Source organism: Embiotoca jacksoni, unplaced genomic scaffold, assembly GCF_022577435.1.
Source record: "Embiotoca jacksoni isolate LCO1_2020_lvr unplaced genomic scaffold, fEmbJac1.0.p SCAF_62, whole genome shotgun sequence".
NCBI lineage: Eukaryota > Metazoa > Chordata > Actinopteri > Embiotocidae > Embiotoca > Embiotoca jacksoni.
The window spans coordinates 560,397-586,076 of record NW_027185417.1 but is presented as its reverse complement, the minus strand read 5'-3'; the positions used below and the strand labels follow the sequence as shown (position 1 = coordinate 586,076).

The window sequence follows — 25,680 nt, the reverse complement described above, 5'->3', positions numbered from 1 at the left end:
CAACATGCTATAGTATGACTTTTTTTTCCATATTTTAGACAACATGTATGACTAGGACATTTTGGACAACATGCATGACTTTTCTTTCCCATAATTTCAACAACATACTAAATTATGACTTTCATATTTTGGACGACATATTAAAGTATGACATTTTTATGATAGTTTAGACCACATGTTATACCACGACATTTTGGACTACATTTTAGTGTGATATTTCTATGCATGGTTTGTTAGCTTTAACATAGTCAATTGAAAATATATATTAATCGTGAATTTAAGTGCAATTTTCTTTTGTCTCAGCACCAACTCACCAGTCCCGACTCCTCTGATGCGTTCACTTACCACTTGGACAGAAGAGAATCGTTCTTCTGTGGTAAAGACAGACAATACATTTGCACTTATTTCGATGGCGCTAAAAACAAGCTTTCAAATGTTAAATCAGTCTCTTTTTTGTGCAACAAAAAAACTTTCATAACTGTAAAAAAATTAATAAATCCTTATGATTTTTATATATATCTAAATATATATATATAAATAAGCATTTCTTATATATAAATATGTATATATAAGAAATGCTTATTTTTATATATTGTTAAACAGTCTCATCAGAATATTTTAAACTTTTTATACTTTTTATTTTTATATATTAAAATATTCTGATGACTGTTTAACAATACAATAATTGCAAAAGAAATGCTTATTTTTTCTGTTTTTGTTTGGACAGAAAAAAAGCACAAGAAAAATCTTGTAGACAATAAGAAGAGTCACAGGGCAGCTGTTGTTTGAGGTTTTTTTGTCCATTTTGTGTTTTTTTTCTTTATTAAGGAAAAGCATAATTACTACAAATTACAAATAACACTAATAGCGAATCACGTCAGCCTACAAAGCAAGATATTATGAATTTTAAATGTTATAATACAAGATTTCATTCAAGTATTTTACATTTTTCCATTTTATATATTTTTTTGTTCCTTTTTCCTCGTTTTCATCTTTTTTTCCTCATGACAAGCCTAGGATATTGTAATGTACTGAACTATTTTAATGGTTCATATACAGTTTTTTCATATTCATATGGCTTTAATGGAATTCTGTCTTTTTTTTTTTTTTTTTTTTTTCAGTCTCCAGACATCATAACCAGCCATATTCCTCTGAGCAACATCACAAAACCCCAGTCGGGCTCTTCCCGTCTTTCTTTTCCCGTTTTCTGCTCCTCCCTTCCTTCCCGCGTCCATCTTTCATCTCTCCAGTGTCCAAGTCCGTGTAAAACTTGACAGCGGAGTAGGAAGTAGGCGGCGCCCCCTAGAGTTTGTTTGGACAGCTAGCAGCAGTTTTGTGCTGATGGAGAAGACTGAAAAACTCCCAAACCACCTTAATCCTCCAAATGTCCCGAGACAGACGATGATCACATTAGAGGGAGGATCGTGTGACCGTCCCGGGAGGAAAAGGCTCCTCTTGCAGCCTCACACCAGCTCAACCCATCCAACGGCTTCGCTGGTGTCTGGAAATGCGTTTTTCTTTTCCGAAGTATTTTTCTGTCTTCAAACCGCCAGTAAACACCCGGATGCTTCAACTGTACGCCTCTGAAACTGATCCAAATCTCCCTGAAGATAAGCCAACGAAAGATTAAAGGAAAGCACAGTACAGCTTCGCTTTGCATTTTCATATTTCCAACAGTTCTGGGGAAAAACAAAAAACAAGACAGGACAACGTGGCATCCTCCGGTGGAACATCGACCAACAGGCTGAATCATTGTAACGGCAAAGAACCAAGACAAAAAAAAAAAAGACCAAAAAAAGAAAGAAAAAAAACCAAAAAAAAAAATCAGGCACATGTGTCCAATACAGTTTCATCTAAAAATGTCAGGCGTCTTCCAAACTAAATCCTCAAAAGCGGTCGATTTTCAAATGATGTGACTGCAACACAAAAAAAAAATCGTAACAATGATCGCAGCACGTCAACGGAAAATGGGTCATTTCCTTTCATGTGTATCAAGACGAAATCATTTTTTTCCCCCCACGACTTCATGAAATTCAATTCAAACCCCAAAAATCCAATAATCATTAGCCTTTGAAAACATATTATTTGTGAGACAACGGAAACTTTAATTATTAGCGTTAACGGTATGTCGTTGGAAATGTTGCTCTTATCGTGGCAAATGTCTTCACTAAATATATATATATAAAAAAAAGGCTCATTAACTGTGATTTCAACATGAAAGACTATAAGCTTACAGATTTTGTTTTTACACTGACGACCTGCTGACGCGTTGATGTCAACTTTCCCTTTTGAGTAGTGAACTATGTTCCCGTTTTCTGAGATCCACGGATGTTTTAACGGCCTGGCACAAACCCTCCAACCTCCAGCATAAAGACACTAGAAAACACTGCAAAAAAAAAAATAATTTGAAATTAAAAAGCATTAAAAGATAATCATGAGACCATTAAAAATAAAAAATAAAAAGTTAGAGTACGTACACGTGTAAGGCAAATATATAATCTGTTCTATAAACAATAAAACAAGTAGCAGGGAGCTGTAATCATTTCTCTTCATCTGTCAAATTCACATTTACATCAGTGGAGGAAAAAGAAAAGAAAAAAATATCACTCTTCTGTTTGATATCATCAGTTCTGGAGTTGGATAAAGGTTTTTTTATATCCACTGACGGGAGAGTGACGACTCAGCAGAGTGTGAACAAACAATCCAGCCTTGATTTTTTTTGATTTTTTTTTAGTCCACAGCGAGGCGGGACACAGAGCTGTAGGATTTCGTATTCAGCCGTCTTAAGCTGCTACATCTGTACCTGCGTGCGACTACGCCTCTCCGTGTTGATGATGCCTGTAACGGATGTTTGAATCGGTGAAATGGGAGGAGGAGGAAGAGGAGGATGAGGAGGAGGAGGTTGGCGAGCGCACCGAGGCCCCGAGCGGCGGGTTCGGCTGAGGTGACGTAAAAGAGGCCGAAAGTCTGAGCCTCGTCCCCACCCAGAGCACCGCGGCCCCTCTTCTAAACGCTGCTTCAAGTAATCCAGATTGATGATTCCAGTCCTGTAACGTCGCTGGTGGTTGACGGATGGATGGAAGTCCGACGGATGGACGAACGGATGGCTGACGGGGGGGGGGGAGGCGGAGCAGCACACGGTCATCTCGGAGCCTTCCCCCTTTTTTTTTCCGGCTCTCCACCCCTCTCTGAAAGCGTTTCTTTATATATATTTTTTTTTAAAGTTTTGTGTGTGTGTGTGTGTGTGTGGGGAGGCGACAAACTTCCAACCAGGTCGACGTGTTTCAGCACAAAAGCCACGATTTGCAAACACGGGGAAGAATAACAGGACATGTAACAGACGAATGACACTTGGAAGACAGTTCAGAAAAGATGACGGGGGAGGGAGTCGGGCGGGGTGGGGGGGGGGGGGGGGGGTGGGGTGGTGGGGGGAGTCGGGGTGGGTGTAAGCGTGAGGGGGATGGAGAACAGCTCGGCAGACAGAGAGCGCCACCAAAGCGGCCTCTGCTGGAAACGGCGGCGAGATATACGAGGTGATTTCGATGCTGTACAATCGACGATAAGGTGGCGGGCACAAGTTAGAAGCAGTAAAACCATTAAAATAAGGCAACTTTCAATGATTTCGTTCATAGTTGAGGGGTTTTGATACAAGTCTTCTTTTTTTTTTTCTCTCGCTCTCTTCTTTTTTTTTTTAGCATTTGGTTCTTTAATGTTTTCCCCTCGACGACAAGCCATAAAGTAAATCAAAATATTTCTGATTTTCAGCCCCTCGACTAAGTGCACTCGGGAGGGCGGGGGGGGTATGGGGGGTGGGGGGGTGGGGAGGGGCCTCCGCGGATGGAGATGTCAGTCGCTCGGTTCAAACCACTTTGGTCCGGCTGGATGTCGGGAGCGGTGCGGCCTCCAGCGGGCCGCTCGCGGGTCTTTTTCAGATGCTCAAGTCTTCTTCAAACTATTTCCAAATATTCCAATCCCGCCTCACGGCGCGCGGAAATAATAATCATTAATCTGAGATCTGGGCGAGGAATCAAATATCTTTCAGCCAGCAGGACAGTGACGATCGAAGAGGGTCCCAGTGACAGAGAGGGGGGCTCAACATGAATTTAAAAAAAAATAAAAATAAAATAATACAAAAAAATATCCAGGGCATTCAATTGAAACCATCCACCGTGTGGACCGGCAAAAGTTTGTAAAGAACAAAAAAAAGTGTTTGACACTTCCTCCATTCTTAGCCTCATTAAGACAAAAAGTTCTCAAAAGCTTGAAATTAATCGATAAACCGAGTAGTATTAATTATATATCTTCCTCATTTATCAATCAAAGTTGTCGTAGGCACCAAAAAAAAAAAAAAAAAAATTCTCATGCTTGAGTGAAGAGCTGGATGCCCCTCCCCCTCCTGCGGCGCGGAGAGAACCGGCGACGTGCAGACGTGGTTGAGTTGATCCATGTGGGCCGGTGTGTTCGCCGAGTTACTTCAGTGTCTTGGCGTCTGGCGATGGATCGGCGGCGGGCGCGGGGGCTTTCTGGCTGGTGGGTTTGGCATCATCCTTGGCTACGGGGGCGGGGCCCGAGCTGGCCTGGCTGTGGGGCCGGCTGGAGGGCAGGGAGGGATGGCGGCGGCGACCGTCCCCGCTGGACGAGTGTCTCCTGCGGCCTCCCTCCTCCATCGGCGGCTGCAAACGGAGAGAACGACTTCAGAAGCGCTCGAAACAAAGTGACCTCGACAAAAAGGTGATCAAATCAAGAGTTTTCTCCCAAAGGGTTTGAGTTTTAAGACCCAATTTTGAGCCGCAAAACTCTCGCGATCTCGGCAATTGCAGTTGTGGTAAGTTATATGTACTTTCATTCTACGTAATCTTTTATCGAACACAAACAAAATAAATATTAAGGTTATATATTTGGCCTGCGTACGATGTTGGAGATCATTTTGTATATATTTTGATATTCATTCTGTTTACATAAATCTTATTTCGAAATAGGCGAGGCCACTTCTGACCTCCTTATACCTGAAAAAGTGTCCCTAATTTTGTCATAAAACCTCAAATCTTTCCCCAGTAATGCTGACGGGCGATGTTGAAGCAGCGGCAACGACTTCAAGAGCTTAAAATACTGTTTTTTTTTTTCTTACCCACATGATCAAAGCCCTCCGAACCCCAAAGAATATTCCACTCACGTCAATTCTGAAATCTTCCAGACGTTTGAACTTGCTCAGGTACTCCTGCAGCTTGGGGTCGATCTCCATGGTTTTGGCTTTGGAGTATTTAAGGAAGGCCCAGAACTTCTCCAGCCCATAAAGCTGACCTGAGATCAGGAAGACAGAAAAATGTTATCGCTTGTGTCTGAAAGATTATTAAATATATATATATTTTTTTTTCTCCCCAGAAATCAACCCCCCCGACATCAAAACGCTTCATGGAGAAGTTATCCGTGTCGCCTCCTCTGATCTGAGAACAGTTTGTTTCCTGTTTGCTCACCAGCCTCGTAGTCTTTCATGGTCTCCTCCTGGAAGTCCTTGAAGATGTCCGGCCTGAACTTCTTCTCCAGACCGTAGCTGTAGTACCTGAACAAGCACTCCAAACCGTACCTGCAACACAAAGAAAGAGATTCGGGAACGGGTTTAGACATGACTTCGATAAATCAGCAAATATAACTAAGATTACTTTAAAAAAAAAAAACTGAAAACTTTCATTAAAGACGACTCAACAGGTGAGTTTATTAACCAGAAAAGGACAAAACAACCGAGTAAATGTCCTAAAATTCCTGTTAGTCTGCAACACAGAGATTATATCTGATATATTATAACAGGAGTGTAGAGGCTTATTTTCTGCTGATTCGACAGTTCGGAAAAATACATTTATTTGTGCTTTAAATCACAGAAAAAGGCCTCCTACCTGTATCCTTCTTTCCCGTCCTCGACCACCAGCTGTCTGAACTCCTCGTACATCTTTCTGTTGAAGTGATCGCGCAGGAAAAACGACCAGAAGCGGAAGAGCGTGTTCATCTCCTGTGATTGGCCGATTCCCAGCCGCTTCCGCTCTGTGATTGGTGGAGAGAGAGGGGAGAGTGAGTGAGTGAGCGAGCGAGCGAGAGAGAGAGATATGAAGTGGTGACTTGCAAAATACAAGACGGACATAAAAGCATCTAATATCACGTCACTGCGAATAAATCCCGACGAGCAGCGTTGAAACGGGATTCTCTCGTTCGTACCGTTTAGGCAGCGCCGGCGATATTTGTGGTAGACGTGTTGCGTGAAGCCGTTCTCCTTGAGCAGCTCGTGCGACGGGTGCTGGAACTTGGGGAGGGACTGAGGCGTGCAGCCGATGTTGCCCAAGGCGGGGGTGCCCTCCGACGGGCTGGCGTTGGAGCTGAGAGGGCGACAAGGTGGAGGAGGAGACGGAGAACAGAGCGGCAAAATATTAGAACGACTTCGGCGAGTCCCGAGAGTCATATTTTACATTCGGACCTTTAACGTGACGTGATATGGAAATGCTATTGTTCTATTATGATCTTATTGCTTCTGTATGCTGCTGTAGCGGAAAAAATGTCCCCTCGGGGATTAATAAAGTAACTACCTAACCTAACCTAAATGTTAACGCTAACCAAAGTAAAACCCTAAATGCTGCTTTTGCTCCCCAGTCTTCTCCGGCTCCGCCACAGATTTAACGCTTCATTCACTGAATTTAAGATTCGCTGACGCGGCTTCTTCTCCAATCGAGCAACGTGGAGGACGTTTAAGAAACGCAGTTGTAAGTGTTTAAAAAAAAAAAGTAAAAAAAAAAGTAAAAAAAAAAAAAAGGAACAACTGTGAAAACCGCCATCCTGAATTCTTTGGAGCCAGGATTCACAAAAATGATCAAAACACGTCTCACACCGTTATTCATTATCGAGACGAATTAGACGATGATCATCTGTGACTTTAGAGGGTTCTATTGTATGACACGTGTATTCTACTGTTTGTATATTCTATTGTGACGGGTAAATAAAGCTGCACGTTGTTTTTGTCAAAGAGGTGAAATTAGCTTCCGAGTGCGACTCGAAGAGATTTGAGAGTCTCACCTGACGGAGGCGGTACGGGAGCGATGCTCTCTGGAGTCCATCACCCAGCCGACGTGGCACTCCATGGGCGGGTTGGAGCTGTGTCGGGTCTTCCTCTTTCTGGGCGTCTGAAAGGAAGAAAAAAAATAAATAATCAACACGTTTAAAAACTGGATAACCGACTTCAAAAATCAGGCTTTTGTGTCATAAAACTTTACAATAAGTTTAAATTCAACCCTAACCCTCCGGCAGCCGGCTCACCTTGGCGTCGACGGGCCGACCCTCCTTCACCACCGGGTAGAAGCGCGGCGTCATCGTCTGGTCCTTCCGGTGAGGCGTTCGAGGCGTGCGGGGCGTCCGGGCACTGCGGTAGTTGGGCGAGTCAGGCACGGTAGTCGGGAGCGAGCGAGCGGTCGAGGAGGGCTCGGGGGCACCGAAGAGTTTGTTTGCCAGCGCGTCTGTGGGGACTGAGGAGAAAAGATTTGTGACGAAGCAGCAAAAACAAAAAACAAACTGAGCAGATCTACAGATGCTTTAAAAAGTAACTCTCCACAAAGACGTGTGTTTTTTTTTTTTTTCCCCGTGTCCTTACTCTGCTGCGGTCGTGGCGGACCCGGGGGGACTTCCTGGTTGGGGTCGACGGGGGGTTCAGGGGTCAAGCAGTCGAACTGTTCGCGGCTGATCAGGTGGACCTTCTTGAAGTTCTCCACCTCTTGCTGTAAAAAAAAAAAAGGAGAAGATCGCGTGTGAACGCGACTCCCGACAGGAACCGACCTGTCGGTCGCCGCGCCGCAAAGTAGTCGACCGGACATTAAGAAATGTTTTAAGATCACCGAGTTTTCATTTGTCACAGGAGGAAGAGGAAGAAGAAGAAGAAGAAGAAGAAGAGGAAGACAAAGAAGAAGAAGACGAAGAAGAAGAAGAGGAAGACGAAGAAGAAGAGGAAGAAAAAGAAGAAGAACAAGAAGAAGACGAAGAAGAAGAAGAGGAAGAAGAAGATGAAGAAGAGGAAGACGAAGAAGAAGAGGAAGAAAAAGAAGAAGAAGAAGAGAGAACCACGTCAAACAGCACACGATCAGAGATGTGAGAAAAAAAGTTCTTGCTGTGGATGCATGACGACATCGGGGGTCGATAAAGTGTCCAGATGGGACCGAGTGTCGGTCGAAAAGATTTCCAAATGTTGTGCGACGTGTTAAAATATAATAATAACAATAATAAAAAAAATAATTTTTTTTTTTTTTTTTTAAAAAAGGCAGTAAAGGCGCAGTTCACGCAGCATGACGACGATGGCGCTGCAGAGTTGCTCCGGACCGTAGAGGAGAGTCACCAAAACACTAGACACACGTTCATCATCGCTCGGCCTCGGCTGTCAATCATCCGTCAGCAGCCTCAACTCAAGACACCGTCAGGTGAAGATACAACGAACTGTGTCGGTGAATTAACTAAATATTCTCCCGACACATTCAGACTCATTACTGCTACATTTTCTGAGGTTTCCCCCCCCCAAAAAATAATATGCGTTTTAAATAAGTTACATTAATATCGTAAACGTGCTGCTGGTTGGCCAACGGTTTGAAACCAACGACCAGAAGAGTCTTTAGGAGGAGGCAGCCCGACGATCTCTGGCTTCGCACTTCATTTGAAAACAAGAGTCTGGACAGTGAAATGTCTCAAAAGTTGAGTGAGCGTTTCTTTTTGTGCCCAGTTTGAAAGAGCATAAATATAAAGACTCATTTGTACACAAGTACTCCGCTGTTTGTAAAGTGTCAAACAAAACAGCTGATCGCTGAAACTCGGTGTCGTCGCCACATTAAACACAGACGGAGTTAAAAAAAAAAAAAAATAAATATCTCCATCAAACAAATAAATAAATAAACCTGTTACATTACAGGGAAAGTTACCACCTGGATCTTCGACAGACCTGATCTGGAGCAGCCTGGAGACCGAGATGCAGCAGCAAAACATTGCTGCCAAAAACACTCTTTTCACCCTCATTCCCGACGTCTCTTTCTGTTCTGACTCGAGCGGCAACCAGCCGGGTTACAATCATCAACACGCACACGCACGCGCCCTGAATTTTCCACAAAACACACACACGACAACAGCGCTTCGTTTCTCCAAAAATCACAGCGCAAGCAACGCAGGAACCGTCCTCCGGCCGACTCACACTCGCCGTCTCGTTCCGCCGAGTGTCCTCGGATCCTCGGGCGTCCATCTCTCGTCTTTCTCTCGCTCGCGGCCCGGCAGCTCGACCCCCCCCTCCTCGAACGTCAGGCCGAGGCCTTCGCCCGCGGTGGTTTATTTATAAACGAGCGCCCTCATGTTCCACACGCCGCTGGACGTGTGCCGGCGGAGCACGTGAAGGGTCCCCACAAAGAGTCCCAACAATGCAAACAATGGGCCGCAGCGGCAACAAAAAAACACAACCGCAACAAAACCCAACTTTCTGTTCTGTGTTTGGTTTCCAAATCCAGAAACAGCTCCAGGTGGGGAAAGAAGCGCGTTCGCTCGTCACCTGGTCTTGGGGACAGAAACGCCTCCAACGCGACGGCCGGAAGCCGTCGGAAGCGTCGACCCCCCCCGGGAAACGGGTCGCCGCGTTACCGTGGAAACGACGCGAGAACGGCGGGCGGGGGTCGTCCTCACCTTGATGGTGGCGTACTCGGGCTCGTACGTGTCGTCCGACAGGTCCTGCTCGTAGTAGAAGAGCCCGTCGTTGATCACCTTCACCAGCTCGCACGTCAGCTTGGCGCGCGACGTGTGGTGTCCCGTGCGGTCGCCGCCCGGGTGCTTCCTCAGGTAGGGCGGCGTCTGCGTCACGATGAGGATCTTGTTGACGTCGTGGTCGTCGATCTCGCCGTCCGTGTCCTCGTCCGACCAGTCGGTGAAGGTGTTGCGGCGTCCGTCCATCTGCTCCATCTCCTCGTCGAACATGAAGTCCAGCTCCTCCGGCTCGTCCTGCTCGGCCCCCTCCTAAAACCGAGCCGAAAACAAATATGGAGGCGGCGTTAACCGAATGCAACGCCGTCGATCACCGGGGACGCCTTGATCGCCGCCATTAAAATGATTTCTAATGGGGACCAAATGAAAGGATTGATACGATAACAGCTATGGGAGGTTTAATTTAAGACTAATTCACCTGCATGTTTCCTGAAGTGCAAAAAAAAAAAAGAAAAGAAATCAAGAATTTCGTTAATTAAATCGTTTAGCAGTATTTCCTTCTTCTGGCTTTACACGCTGAAAGGTTTTTCACCGTAAACGCGACGCGTAGAGGAATCGGAGAGTTTTTAGATCTTTGGTCGGAGAAAAGAATCAATTTGAAGACGTCACTCGAGGCTTCGGGAGTATTTTATTATTTTTTTTTCATTGTTTTCACCAGATCGAATCCATTAATTGAGTTAACGGACAGAGTCCTTAGTTGCAGCTCTAAAAAAAAAAGAACAAAGAAATAAGTCCCAACTTCATTCAAAGAAATCCTAATCTGCACACGACTACCTGATCAACACACTTCCTCACCTTATTTCCTGAGGTAGCAGCGGAGGGCAAGCAGCCCGGCTGGGGCACCGGGGAACGAACCAGCTCGTCTTTTTCCTTCTGCTGCAATGAGGGGGTCTTCATCAGTGGATGAGGAGGAGGAGGAGGAGGAGGAGGGCGTGGAGAGAGTTGAGTGATGTAGGAATGGAGGCCGATATGGAAAATTAAAAATGGAGAAGGCAAACTGATCTACTTACTGATATATTAAACTGAAACTTAAATGTGATGAAGTGTTGTGAACACAGATGAACTTCAGAGCTACAAACTTTTTCAGTGTTTTTTAATTTTCGTTTTTTTTTTTTCTTTCTTTTCTTTCACCTTCTCTGTGCTGACCTTGGGTCTGGCCGGCGAAGGTCGGGGTCTCTTCTTCACCTCGATCCAGGACTCGGAGTCCAGGTCGGGGAGGCTGGCGGAGAGGCCCTTGGGCATCGTCTTGAGGTTGGAGGTGTCTGATTCAGTCCTGCCGTGTTGATGCACTGGCGTGGAGGCTCTCGGAGATCCTGCGGCAGACACTGATCCGATCATTTCCAGCACAAATTCCTTGCAAATGATGTTTCTTTAGGACATTTTCCCGCAACTTCATATCATCCATTGAATCCTAGAGAACGACCCGAATCAAGTCTACTTGTATTCATTTTGATCTGTTTCTTATGCATTTTATCCGTTTTATTTAATTTCTTTTCTATATTTTTAAATGTTCCTTTATATCTGTTTTTATGTGAAACACTGCATGTAATTATCTCGCTGTAAAACACTTTGTGCTGCATTTGTTGTATGAAAGGTGCTGTACAAAAAGTTTATTATTATCATTTAAAACCACAACATTATGATGCAGGAACCAAAAAAACAGCCGATTCCAGAAAAAAAATAAAAATTAAAAAAAATAAAAATGAATCAAGATACGAGTCATAAATCTTGAAAGGAGATGAGATGACAGATTCCCGCCCCACCCCGCTCACCGCGGGGCTCCTCCGTCAGCTGTCTCGGGACAAACTCGGGGCAGTTGATGAGCTGGGAGAAGTCGGTGTGGGTTTGGTTCAGCATGGAGAGGCCCGGCAGCGGCCACTTCTCCGGGTCCACCTTCCGACGGATCTTCATGTCGATCACCTCCACCTCCTTGCTGTCCTTCAGAGCCTGTCGGGACAGACGGAAGAGTCAAGCGAGTCTCCGGTAGTTTGAGCGACACCCGGGTCACATTTTTTCTGAGGGTGGAGGTGTGGGAATCGAACGGGGCGCGTTTTTACCTCCATGATGATGTTGACGTCGGTGGTCAGGGCCTGCACTCTGTGGAAGCTGGCGACGAGTCCGATGGGCAGGAAGCCCTCCTGATCCATCTTCCTCCGCAGGAAAAAGTCGCGCTCCAGGTTGTCCAGGCTGAAGTAGTACTCGCTGTGAAGGGGCAGAGAAGCGGGGCGACACGTGGTCAACATCTCCTAGAAATTCTAGAACGGTAAGAATCGGTCGTTTTCCTGCAGTTTAGAAGTGGACGGTGTGACGTGCTAACCGTCAGACGGCGCAATTTACAACGTTCCCTAAACGCCTCATATGCTAATCAGTAGACCAGCTGTGTGACAGTGACTCACTGCATAAACTGTGTGTGGCCTGGTCTGAAAAGAAGAAAAGATTTATTTTACAGACGAAATACAAAAACACGTTTGTCTGGAAGAAATCTCGCAATTGAAATTTGGTAACGAATGACGAGGCGTTTTTTTTTTTTTTTTTTTTAAATAACAAATGGCATCGAAGCAATTCAGTCGGTTTTCATGAAAGTCGCGACGTCATCTAATCATTTTCGGACTCGGGCGACGTCACGTGAAACTATTCATTTTATCCCGCCACTTTATCTCATTTTGCGTCAATGCTGAGATCAGAGTTGTGAAAGTTCTCTCCATTGATATTTAGTCAGAGAAGAGACATGAGGAGCTCATCACTTCTCCGGCACGACTTTAAACCTGCCGATCGCAGCTCAACTCACATCTGCCTCTTGATGTAGTCCTTCAGCAGGTCCTGGTCCACGGAGAACAGGTCGTTGCTGCTCATGTTGTCGTAGTAGTAGGTCATCGAGTTGCCGAACTTCTGGCCGTAGGGTCCGTCTTTCATGTCGTAGGACTTGTAGCCGTAGTGGTAGTCGTAGTGGCCTTGACGGGAAGAGAGGCAGCGAGTTAAGAAAAGACGGCCGGCTTCCCGGGAGAGATTTAGATTCATTCACGTGAAAGACATTTCACACGTTTATCGTCACGTCAGCCTTCTCATCCGCCTCGTCTCTTTTACTTTTTAATCCTCGTGTTGTCGACTAAAAACTCTCCACCTGCTTTAGAATTGATTTTTTTTTAAACTTTTTTTTTTTTTTTTCTAAGTGCCTCTCTTCACTTTATGTTCCCAACAGTTGGCTGCGTTCGGCCGACTCTCTTAATCGGTTTCCTCGGTCTGGGACTGAAGCTTACGGTGACTCTGAACCGCCTCCCTGTGGACTCGAGAATGTGGACCTCATTTACAGCTTTTAAAAGGTTTTTTTTTTCTATTCAATTAAATGTTATTTATGGAGCCCCAAATCCCAACATAAGTCACCTCCGGGGCACTTTACGTAGTGAGGTGACATTGGGGAGGGAAAACTGCGACAGAACGAGACTCTGAGACGTCTCCGTTTTACTTGACATTTATTTACTATTTTTTAAATGTTCCTGTTTCTTTCACATTTTTCATTTCTTGTTTTAGCTCATTGTGGTTGCTCTTGTTGCTTATCCACCCTAGCAGTAAAAAATATTTCTCTTTTAGTAAAAAAAAAAAAAAAAACATCTCGTGGGTGTGTGAAGATTTAATTCCCTAAAAATTTTTTTTAAAAAAGCTCCCTGCTGTTCTGACTGATAACTTAGCTTTGACACTTTGCTCCAACAAGAACAAACAAAATAACATTGCGGTACAAATGTTTAGTGTTGAAGCGCAGAGAGAAACCTGAAGCAGAGAAGTGGCCACAGATCATCTTAAAAAGAGCGAAATGAGGCGTTCTGCTGTAAGTTTTAGTTGAGAAGAAACCGAGTAATAATGATAACAAGCCTTGGTATCAAAACCTGGAAATGAACGACGAGGCATTTTTCAATAACAGAGAGTATTAAAGGGATTTTGTGCCATAAAAATATCTAAATTCGGTACCTGACCTTATTCAAATGGTAAATGTTCTTCAGTTATACAGCGGTGCCTCCCATTCACGCATATATATTCACACACTAATGCTGGCAGAGCTGCCACGAAAGGCACGACTTGGGGTTCAGCGTCTTGCCCAAGGGCACTCTGGCATGTGGACCGAACCACCAACCTTAAGGACGCGTTTAGGACGTCGTCGATAAGAAAAACAAAAAGCGGAGTAAAAATATCATCGAAAAAGAGCTGCTGAAAGAAGATCGGGACGAATGTGCGAGTGTACCAGAGGAGGAAGGATCGCAGACAGACAGGCAGACAGACAGACAGGAGAGAGAGAGAGAGAGAGAGCTGTGTAAAACACACAAAGACAAAGTTCATCTGCTCAGCATTAACTCTGTCCGTTACTTCAGGGCTGTCTAAAGTCAACAACGTTTCCCTCAAGTGGAAACTGGACTCTTCTCTTCCCTCTTACAAAGTTTAAACGTCACCAAAAGTTTCTCAGCGTCAGTCTGAGGAGGTTAAAAACAAAAAAAAGGAGGAAGCCGAAAAACAAAAGCGGGAAAAGAAGAGCGAGAGAGGAGGGAAGACCACGTGGATGAAAACGGAGCGAACGGCGGGGAGGGAGGATCCTGCCAAAACCAACAGGCCTTCGGGGGAAACCCGCTTCTCCTGCTGGATCCGACGGACGTTCCTCATTCCTCATTATTGCACTTTTTTTTTTTGTTTTCCCCTGTTAGCCTCCGTGGGGCCAACGTCAGGCTCGCCAGCAACCACCCGGGCCGAGAGCACAACCAGACAAAAACACTTGCAGCCCGGGTGCCGCTTTCTCAAAACACGATGCAGTTTGTTGCTCAGATGCAGGCGACAGTTTGCTCGACTTTGTCCACGAGGATTTTATTAAAACAGGCGACTTCTTCTACGCTCAAACTTGTAAGGATCCTCTAAAATGAGCACGAACGCCGATCCAGTTTGGTTTTTATAAAGATTTTTAACTTAAAGATTGCTGCAACCTTTATGAAGGATCGTTTATAGGAGATTTTTTTTTGAGCCGGTTGATCCGATCAAATATCTAGCGGCCACACATTGACACATTCGACCGTGTTCACGCCATTCAGAAAGGACTCACCGAGGGTGGACCGACTTCCGTGCCGAGATCAGAGTTGTGAAAGTTCTCTCCACAGATGTTTTAAGTCAGAGAAGAGACATGACGAGCTCATCACTTCTACAGCACGTCTGCAGGCCAAGTCTGAGTGACACATCGAGTTTATTATTAAACAACCCCGGGGTTTAATCTTGATATTTGGCTGTAAAATGACGGGAGTGTGTTCATAGCCGTCAGCCCAAAGTACGCCCGTCGTCTTGTCCCGAGTTTCAATGTTGACGAGCTGTTTGTCTAGTCAGTGTAACAAAGAACAGTTATTACTTAGTGTTCGACTGGGAACTAAAAAAAAAAAAAGCTCCCGTGGTGACAGACTCACAAGCCGACCGCAAGCCTTTGTGTACGAGAACTGTTTCTAAAAAAAAAAAGTTGATGACCACATCAACTTTTGTGGTCATCAAAAAAAAAAAAGAGGCCAAGAAAAGAAAGTTGTATTTTCAAACATTTTCTGAAAACAGCAGATTGGTGGTAAAACCGCGTTTTTAATAGATTACATCCGTTTCTGTGCGTGCCCACGTCAACTCACCTCTCCCGCCGCCTCGGCCTCGTCCCCCGTCCTCGTCCCCGTCCACGTCCGCGACCTCTGAACCCTCCGCGGAACGGCGCCCCCTCGCTCTTCACGCTGGACACCTCGTCGTGGTCGTCGCGCCACTCCCCGCTCGTACTTTTGACTGTGCCAGTCTGCGGGGAGACCGACGAGGTTACGGTCAGCAAACACCACGCGGGACAAATACAACCAAAACTCACAATCCAACCGATGCGGTTTGTTTTTTTCTAATCCCGTCGGCCGTCCGATGGCGTCTCCTCCGAGCGGCCGTTTCGTTTTCCTCTGTGAACGTTACGAGTTATTTACCCGGTTCACATTTAAACAGCCGAGCTGTCAGGGCAGAAGCAGAAGAAGCGGCTCGCCGATCTCGTCACGTCCTGCCGCCGAGTCGCGACGTGGACCGTCTCAACCACACGACCGACGTGTACGTGACACAGCGGCACGGACCGTGACGCGTATGTCATGTAAATCATGCAACCAAAAAAAAAAAACAGCTGGAGCTCTTCGGATGACGCCGACGCTTCGGCGGCGCTCGATGACATCACAGACTGACCTCTGAGGTCGTTCCTGGCGTTGGGGGGCAGGCGGGGGGTTTTCGTTCTGTCTGCTGTTGTTCCTGGAGGCCGAGCGCTCCCTGGGACCCTCGGACTTCACCTCGATCATCAGAGGAACCCACTTCTGCTTGTTTCCTGTTTTGGAAACGACGCAAAAAGGGGAGGGGGGGGGACACAGTTAAAAGGAGGGCGAGTAGGTTTAGCCGTTTAGTCTCTAAAATATAAAAGACTTCAAATGACATTAGACAAAAAAAAAAAAAAAAAAGACTAACATTAAGCATTTTTAATGCTTCTTGGCTTTCAAGGCCACATTTGTAAATAAATCTTCCATCCTGAAATATCAAGTTTATGAATGAAAAGCTATATGATGTTGTCAAAACATTTTCTCCACATACACTTGGAAACAAGTAAAGAAGGGGAAGTTTAAAAGTTAAAAAAAAAAAAAAATCAGCTGCTACTGCTTTTAAAAAGATGTTTTTTTTCTTACTGGCTGTGAATAAATACCCCCCCCCCCCCCCCCCCCCCCCCCCCCAAAAAAAAAAAAATCACCAAACTTTTCTTATCACTATTCTGGAAGCAAGAAATGAGGTCAGTTTATCTGCAGTTTTCAGGTCGGTGTCTTTTTAACAGCATTTAACGTGAGAATCTTCCTTCATGATTTTTTTTTTTTTTTAATCATTACTGCTTTAAGTCTTATCATGGTGAATAAGCACAAAGTCCCCCGCCTGCAGTACCTCGAGTGGCCAGCAGGCCGCGTCCGTGATCTGCAGTTTAAAATGACATCTGGCTGTTGGGGGGGAGGGGGGGGGGTTCATGAGTTTGTGACAGACACCACATGCAGCGGGAGAGAGGAAACGACAGGCAGTTTTAAATGACGTGGCCTTGCGTAGGTAAGAGATGGACGGAGGCAGAAAACCAAGCAAGAGGGGGGAAAAAAGAAAAGAAAAGGAAAACACGACTGAGCCGAGACAGCAGTACGTAGAACATGTAAAACATTTAAAACTACTAGCTCAACATAGTACTTTATATGACGTATTTGATCTTTTGACGACAGAAATGTGGGAAATAAGTTCGTGGGATTCTTCAAAACAGCAAAATGGCTGACCAGCAAAGCCTCGTTGCAATAAATGGCTTTTTTTTTGTTGTTGTTGTTGTTGTTGTTGTTGTTTTGCTTCAATGCCGGGATCAGAGCTGTGAAAAAAAGTTCTCTTCATGTGTGTTTTAGTCAGAGAAGAGACATGAAACTCATCACTTCCACAGCACGTCTGCAGGTTTGAGTCTCGACTGCTGCAACTCCAGTTCCCCGCGGTTAAAAACCCACAAGCAGCCCAGCGGTGAAATCCTTGCCAGAACATTTGTATGCCAGTATTGTTTTATGGGGGGGAAGAAGACGGGAAAAAAAAAAGAGGAAAAAAAAAAAGAGGCTGACGACTCAGAGAGGCAGGAAGTGACCCCCCGCGACGAACTTTTGCTGGGTCCGCCGAGGGTAGCCATGTTGTGAAGGTCAGAAAACACTCGCTGCCTGGCTGGAACCGTTTAAACCTTGAATTGCTGCCAAAAACTGCAACCGGTGTTCAGAAACTTCTACTCGCTCGTCTCTCGCGGGCACAAATTTAAAAAGGGACAACTTCATGTGCCGACACTGATGAAGCTGCTGGTGCAGATTTCCTTCTTTATTACAATAAGGAAAGTTATCTGACATTACCGTCACATATAGGAGCATTATTGTTCTACTTATTATTGTATTATTTACTATATTTACAATAGTATTATTTACTATATTGTTATTGTATTATTTACTGTATTTACTGATGAATTATTTACTATATTTATTATTCACCATTTACTACATTTACAATTTTATGATTTACTATTGCACCATTGTTTATTTTGAGTATTGGCATCTGTCATTGCCAGTAACTTCTTCGTATATTCCAGTAACGTATTTGCATATTGAAATTGGAAAAACAGAACTTAAAATCTTTACATTTTAAATCTCCTATCGATGTTTACCTTTTTTCTTCGGCCCGTTCTTCTGGGAGTCGTCGTCGCCGTTCTTCTCCTCTCCCGAGTCGTCTGACTTGGCCTTCAGGTTCTCCTTGCTCTCCTCGTTGCTCTCCCTCTTCTCCTTCGACTCCTTCTTGACCACCGTCCGTTTGGGGCCCTGAAGAGGAAGGAAACGTGTCCAGAGAGACGTTCAGACGGAGAGGTGGAGAAACGGTGAAGCCCATTGCAGCGATTGCCATACAAGAACGTGGCAACGTAACCATAGCAACAGCGACAAAAGCATTTAAACAAGCTGGCTCGTCGTGTTGAACTTTGGATTTCACAGCAGCAAAAGGGGGAAGACTTGAAGATTACTTGCTGTCAAAAGCGTTTGATTTAATTTTAGCTTTTTAAAAAAAAAAAAAAAAAAATTTGACATGTAGCTTTGGCCTAAATTAGTCATGTATGTAAAAATGATGCTCTACGTATGTACCAAATGCATAATTAGGATTCTTTCGTAAACAAGAACGATTCAGCGAACTTGTCGAGTTGATGTCGGTTTAAATAGCGAGACGGCGATAAACTGTTCACAACAGTTGTCAGTTAAGCTGGACAAAAGAAGCTTTTCATTTCTAACTTCACTTTTGTCCAAAGGGGTCAAAGGCTGATTGTTTCGAAAATTACCGCAATTTGGGAGCGATGAGTCGCCATAACAACAGCAAGTGAGGGACGGCTGCGGTTCGGCCATCGCTTTCAAATGACTGTTTCTTTGTCGATATCAAAATCGAATCGTAAAATGTCATAACCTCGTCCAGCAGTTACTGCACCACTGTGTACGATATTATGTGTTTTTTATAGGTTAGGTATGCGTGTGTAATTTAATATCATAGTTTGTTTGTAATGCTACATAGAAACCATTTTTAATTTGTAAATAAAGTTTAAAAAAATTTAGATATTTGAATAATTTTTTTTTTTAGGAAACAAATACTATAACAATGTAATGTATAACGTTTTTATATTCATTAACCTTTAAAAAAAAAAAAGTATATATATTTTTTAGGCCTCTGCTCGAAAATTGCCTACCCATAATAAAAATAATATATCTCTGCAACCACAATAAAAAAAAAAAATCATAAAAAAATAAAAAATATTTGTAATAATAAAGGGAACACTTGTGAGATTTGTTCAGATGTGTAAAAATAAGTAATTATGTCCATATTTTAATAATAGTTTTGCCAAGTCTTCTGCCCTGCCCCCAATTGGGGACCTCTAGGGCTTAAAAGGTCAACTGTTTAAGGGTAATATCTAAAACTTCAACTACTACCTCCACAAAAACAACGATGGGAACGAAGACGACTTCGTGTGTGCGTTTTTGAGGGTTTTTCCATAATATTGTCTTTTATTCAAGCCTCATTATATTTGACGGCAGCAGAGCAACACGAGCGCTTTCCTCCACCGCGCCGCACATGAATTAGTTTCGCTGGTTATCTTTGCTCACAGAGCTGACACAGCAGTTCATTCATACAGGAGGTCAGCCCCTCCTCAGCTATCAGCAACACGCATATCTGCAGAATTCGGCACTCCTGATGTGTTTTTTGTTTTGTTGTTTTCGCCATTCGGAGTCATGCAAAGCACGAGTTGAGTATTGAGTAAGTATTGAGGTATGAAAAACAAAAAAAAACAAAAAAAAAAACCCACCCGGTCCGTGTACGCAGCCTTCGATCGATCGCGTCGCAAAACACATCTGATCACGCTGGACTCAAAAGTTGAGGTATTTGGTTATAAAAAAAAAAAAAAAAAAAAAAAATTACTATATTTACCGTCTGAGGTTTTATTCGACCTACGACATAAACGCTCTCAAAAACAATGCCACGACTGTTTTGTGACTCAACAGCTTGATGGCGATGATGACAAATAATGATGATGAGTATGGTGTGTTCATGAGGAACAAGGAAGTGGGAAAGGTACAACCTCACAGCAGGGGAGAAAAAAAACAAAACAAAAAAAACCCACCTGAAACTGAATCTCAAACTGCTTTTTTTTTTTTTTTTTTAAAGCTCCAAAAAGATTCCCGAGTAGTTTTCTAACCGCGTTAAACGGCAGCACGTCAAAATGAGCAGAAATGTTCCCGTGTTGTTTTAAATGTATAACGGCGAGGTTGTTTGTTCATTTTCTATAATCTGCCAGCAGATGTAAAAGCACAAGTCGTGCCTCGTTGTTCGCCCAGGAAGTGAGACGTACTCAAATCAGTTAAAAGCTGCCTGAACGTTCGATAAGGGACTCTCAAATCTAAATTTCCTGCTAAAAGTCAATTCATATTTCAGTTTCGACTCTTAAGAAGGAAAAGTAACGTTCAAAATCTCTTTATTGGTGTCGTGTTAAAACTTTGAACTGGTTTCTGGTCTCGTAATCAGACAGGAGTGATTGAATGTCAGCAGGCTGCAGGTTGTTTTTTTTTATGGTTTTTATGTTCCGCAGGTTGAACTTACAGTGAATCTCCACGAGTCTCTGACCTGCCTGACAGTCGGCGGGCAGGACACGGTCCGTGTCACTGCCTCGATCTGAACAGAGGGAGGGAAGAGCAGTTTAGAGAAGACAATGGAGGTGGACCATGATGTGCACACACACACACGCACACTTGTGTGTAGGAAATGTACAACACACTCTATTGCTAAGCAGCTAAAACGCGGAGGCCGTGAAGTCGAGTCCCGGCACCTGAGCGAGTACTCGGCGAGGCCCCCCTCGGTTATAATCTGCTCATTTTCTGCAGTGGGGCAGTGAAAAAAAAAAACAAAAGCAAATATTGGCCTCTTTAAAAAGCCCCCACCCCTCCTTCTCCCTCCCCTCCCTCCCTCCCCTCCGCTCCAGCAACACGACGGCGTTATGCTTCTGCCCGTTGCCGTCAAACACAGTGAAATGCCAAGCGAATGTTTCACAAGCTGCGGATAATAAGAAGCATCTGCTGCCTCCTCGGCTCCCTCTGTTTTTTACAAAAGGACGTCCGACGCGATCTCAGCGGCTACACGGCTAAATGCCTTGTCATCACACCAAGACGACTTTGGTTTATTGCTTTGGATCCGGCACAGACGGGGGAACAAGAGGAGGATTATTCTGAGCCGTGACGGGACGGGTGCGAAATGATAAACCCGTCGAGCCTTGTGTTGAGCAGCCGAGTGCGTTTCCTGAATCAATAAACGCGGCAAAAACGACGACGCCGAAGCTCGAGATCGCGAAGACGCCGATTCGTCCTTCTTCCATTACGAGAAGGTTACCGACGAAGTTTCTGTCACCGACATTTTTAGGAAGACAAAAAAAAAAAAAAAAAAAGCCTGACTAGCCGGCACAGGAAATCGACACGGACAGACTTTTAGATGGTGGAGGAAGGAAACTGAATGACAAAAGGGACAAAAGGAAAGACGAGAGTCGGTCGTACGCCACCGATGGTTTTCCTGAACGCCGTCGGAGAAAAGGGGGATTTTTTATTTATTTTTTTTCTTGCTCGTGTCAACCCTTATGGTCATATTTATGGCTCCGCCCACTTTAGGATCGGTCAAGTTTTTAAATGGTTCGATTGGTCATAACATAAAAAGGGTGGTTCAGTTAAAAAGAGAGACAGAGAGACAGAGAGAGAGACAGAGAGAGAGAGAGAGAGAGAGCAGCATAATTATTTGTAAGTAAGCTGTAGGCTGGTGGTCATTTTAACAGGGAGGCTTAATCACAACAAAAACAACCTATTATGGACTTTTCAGCCGCACAAAATTCACGGAAATTTAAGGATTTTATAGCGAGAATAATCTATTTCTCTGCCGTCTCGGTATCTACTTTTTATAGTTTTATAAAACTAAATCGTAACATTGAGAAAACGTTTGTCCGAGAGCTCAAAGTTGAACTTTAACTGCAGCGCCGAAGCAAACGCTGCAATCGAAACGCCTCCGTCAGATTTCAGTGTCCATTTTATTTCCCTTCGTGAACAATCTGTGGAATTCAGTGGCTGATTTATGGCTTCACGTCTTGCGTAACCCCTCCCAGCCCCCCCCCTCCCCCAGGAATAGCAGCGGCACAGATCCAGGGGTGGTTCCTTTGATGAAGGGGTTCCCTAAAAGGAGACCCTTTCCCAGGCCTCCCAACTCCGTTCCCTCCCACTCTCGTTTTTTTTTTTTTTTTTTTTTTTTTCCCCTCTGCCACCGGACCCGCCGGGTTATTCCTGGCGCCGGTGATGTGACCCACATTTCCTCGCTTGGGGTCTCTCTCTCTCTCTCTCTCTCTCTCTCTCTCTCTAAAATAGGAGAGGTCGCTGAGGTCGCTCGCCCGGTGACACACTATCGTCGGGAGCTCGGGAATAGCGAACGGGCCTCAGAGGGCTGAACGACCGCCGCTGGTGCTACGGACGCAAATTGGACGCATCCCCTGGTTAAGAAGCCCAAAGTCTGCCGCGATTATTTAGTTTGTCGTGCTGCAACTTTTTTGGAGACGAGAAAGAAAGGGAGCTTTAATCCGGCGAGTCGGGGAGCTGCTTTGTATTTTGAATGTGCGTTTCTTCAGGGTGTTTCAATTATCCTCAGGTTGGATAATGTATTCAAAATAAATACATATTCATGAAAGTGTTGTTATAGTTGTCAAAACCACACACCTGATGACCGACGTGTTACAAAATAAATATAGTCGTTTTTAAAATTTCTGTTCAAAGTCTCTATTCAACAGAAAAGATTTTTAAATTCCAACGCTTCACGTCCGAGATGAGATTCATTAAAACTTCTGAATTACTCTCACAAATTAGTGCTGGTCTTTTTTTACAATTCAAGAAAATAAAATTACAATTATAGAGTAGAGTAGAAACTTTCTGCCTGACGTCTGCTTTGAGGTCAGCCGTCTTTGTTTTGGCACTAAGAGGTCCCGGCTTGGTGGTGAGCCTGAACTAACCCACACCTTTTAAAAGAAAAAGAAAAAGAAAAAGGAAAGAAAAGAAACATGGGGGCCCGGGGACACAAAGTCGGGCCGACCGGCCCCAGCAGCAGCGGACCGCTCTGTCTGGACGTGCCGCTTAGTTGCTGTGTAATTACAGCCACAACCACTAAAATATCTGTTGGAGAAAACATCCACTACAGTAAAGTGTTGCCGGCTGGGCCGGTTCCTTCTGACTGGTTAGTGAATACTATAATAGTCAATTTTCAACAAGCATCTGACTATTACTTGGCACCTGATTTTGTTATACGGTATTTATTTTTATTTTTACTTGTATTCACTGTACAACAAAAACGCCCTCCAGGGACAATAAAGACATCCTCTCGAATCCTTTTTTTTTTTTCCTGACATCACACCACAACAGCTCTTTGAACAAAGCAACGGCTCCCTACCGGGTCCGGAGGCATCATTAAGGCCTCCTGCATGGACACAAATGTAAAAATAAAATCCTCCCTAATGGCGTTTTCTGCCACGAAAAAGATGCTCCGCGGCAACTTAATAAGGCCCTCATCCCACCTGTGTATCCTCCACACATCTACCAGTGACTGTGACAACAACCAGGCGGTCAAACACCGACCTGCATGTCTTTAGTTGCAATCTCGCCCGGAGTCGGCCAGCTGTTGGTGTCGCCGAAATCTCCAACCTGAGCAAAAAAAAAAAAGAAAAAGATAAATAACATCAGACGTGGGGTGAAAACCGAGGCTTTTACAGCTTCATTGCAGAAAATGCAGCGTGATTAAGGAAAATATTTGGTCGTTTTTTGAGAAAAATGTAAGAAAGTCAACATATTCAAATGTTAAGTTCAGTCTGCCAGAGAAAGGAGAAAAAAAAACAAAAAAACCTTTCCTAATATGTTTAAACGCAGGGAAACGATTGGGCAAAGTGAGCTTGACTCACAGTTTCTAAAAAGCTTACCGGCTCATTAACCCGCTTTATTTTATCTTGCGCCACACGTAGGACGCAGTTTGTCAATATTTGCCTTTTGTTGCGGCGGCACTTTACACACCAGGAGGCCGTAAAACGTTTGCGGTCGGGGCGCGGTTACCGACCCGGGAGTACCACCACGGCACCGACGCCGTTTGAACTGGCCCGTGGCCGCGCGAAGCGGAAGGCGTTTTCTCGGTTTATAAATCAAAAGTATTTTGTGCAATTAGCAGCAATGAAATGTAAATGTGTAAAAGGAAGAAAGACGAAGAAAAAAAAAAAAAGAAAAGCTGAACATCTCAGTTAGTTTGTTGGGAATTACCAATTTAGCGACGTAACCATAAATACGTCGTTTTGAGAAACGCTGAACTTTTTAAAATGCGACTGACTTCGTTGTGGTTTGAAATCTCCAGGTTTGCGACGAGTCACTTCGTCAGCCTCCAAATAACCCGGTGGTTATATTTCAACGTGGATGACGGGTCGCGGGCGTCGCTGACCTTGTTGTTTGCGCCAGCAGCTGCTGTGCAGTTCAATCGCGAGTTATTTAACGTCACCGACGCCTACATCCGCAGGAAATTGGGAGCTGTTCTTCGAGCAATTTACTACGATTCTTGCGTCCAGCAATGTTAAGTTGTAATTTCCTCTGCGGATAAAATCCCACTTTGGTCCGTCCTAGTCAGTTTAAAAAAAAAAAACACGTCATGTTATTCTGTCATGACAATATTTTAAGCTAGTTTCCAGTTTTTTTTTTGTTGTTGTTTTTTTTTTTTTTAAATCAAGCTGGAAAGTTTTACCTAAAGCACAACTTAACTTATGTAAATCTTTTGCTTTAGTTTTTGTTGCTCTTTTCTTTCTAGTTGTTATTTTTCCAGACTTCGACCTTTACAAATCTAAGCAACGGCTGAAGCTGTAACAAGTTACTTTCTTTGCTGTAATTTGCCTTAAAAAAAAAAAAAAAAAAAAGAAAAGAAAAAGGATCCATGCAAGAACCTTTTAACCGCGGGATATAATTTGATTTTAAACGGAGCATCACTGAATATTCAAAACACCAAATCTTACCTTTCCTCCGCGTCTGGGTTTGGGCGGGTTCCCCGCTCTCACCACCTTGGCGGGGCCCGTCGACTCTGTGGGGGACATAAAGGATTGTCGACATTACAAACGGCGTGGACGCAGACCGTCATCGAGAGCCATCGAGGACGCAGAAGGACACACGATTAAACCCAGAAGTTTTAAATCACAGACCGACTTGTTTTTCTCAGTTTAATTTGCCCGGTTTTCCACGTTTTAATTAACATTCCCGTCACGCAGTCCTATCTACCTGCGGCAGGCGGGCTGTAAACACCATGCCGACGCTCTGTGGCTTCTTCCCCCTTTGCTTGATCAACTGCCGTGACATTTCCTTCTCAGATAAACTAAAAACACCCGCATTTTTCTGCCCCGTCAGCGTTTGTCACCAGGTAAATAAACAAGAGTTCATTTCAACAGACCAAAACCAACAGAACACCACTGATTCAACACGTCGGCCAACAATCGGCGTGGGCCGAGAAACTCGTGAAGAAAATGTCAGAAACGGACTTCGTCGAGGGGAAGTAATCAGTTTGGTGGGTGGAAAATCAATCATCGAGATCAATTCTCTGAGTCTATTAAAGCAGGATAAAAAGCAATTTATCAATTATTAAGTAGTCTACAAACTGTCAGAATTTTTTTTTAGTAAAAATCTAATTTCCAGAGCATCGGGTGACATCTTTAAGTTGTCGTAAAATGTAACTCGTATCGAAGAGAAAGCAAAAAATTAAAATAAATCACATAATACACATTTTTCTTTGTAATTTGACAAAACC

General features: G+C 44.2%; 1 protein-coding gene across 1 annotated transcript in view; it reads right to left on the bottom strand.

Annotated features, from left to right (window-relative positions):
* Positions 1-781: 781 nt before the first annotated feature.
* larp1 (La ribonucleoprotein 1, translational regulator) overlaps positions 782-25,680 on the bottom strand; it is a 41,085-nt gene continuing 16,186 nt past the window's right edge. The window contains 23 exon segments of the mRNA XM_069174906.1: positions 782-4,673; positions 5,174-5,301; positions 5,475-5,584; positions 5,892-6,036; positions 6,208-6,365; positions 7,057-7,163; positions 7,297-7,502; positions 7,628-7,751; positions 9,682-10,008; positions 10,552-10,647; positions 10,888-11,069; positions 11,529-11,703; positions 11,814-11,958; positions 12,545-12,707; positions 15,393-15,423; positions 15,425-15,520; positions 15,522-15,547; positions 15,967-16,006; positions 16,008-16,102; positions 17,981-18,131; positions 20,443-20,514; positions 23,493-23,558; positions 24,899-24,963. Of these exon segments, the coding sequence (XP_069031007.1) occupies positions 4,470-4,673; positions 5,174-5,301; positions 5,475-5,584; positions 5,892-6,036; positions 6,208-6,365; positions 7,057-7,163; positions 7,297-7,502; positions 7,628-7,751; positions 9,682-10,008; positions 10,552-10,647; positions 10,888-11,069; positions 11,529-11,703; positions 11,814-11,958; positions 12,545-12,707; positions 15,393-15,423; positions 15,425-15,520; positions 15,522-15,547; positions 15,967-16,006; positions 16,008-16,102; positions 17,981-18,131; positions 20,443-20,514; positions 23,493-23,558; positions 24,899-24,963 (2,912 nt within the window). The 3' untranslated portion in view covers positions 782-4,469.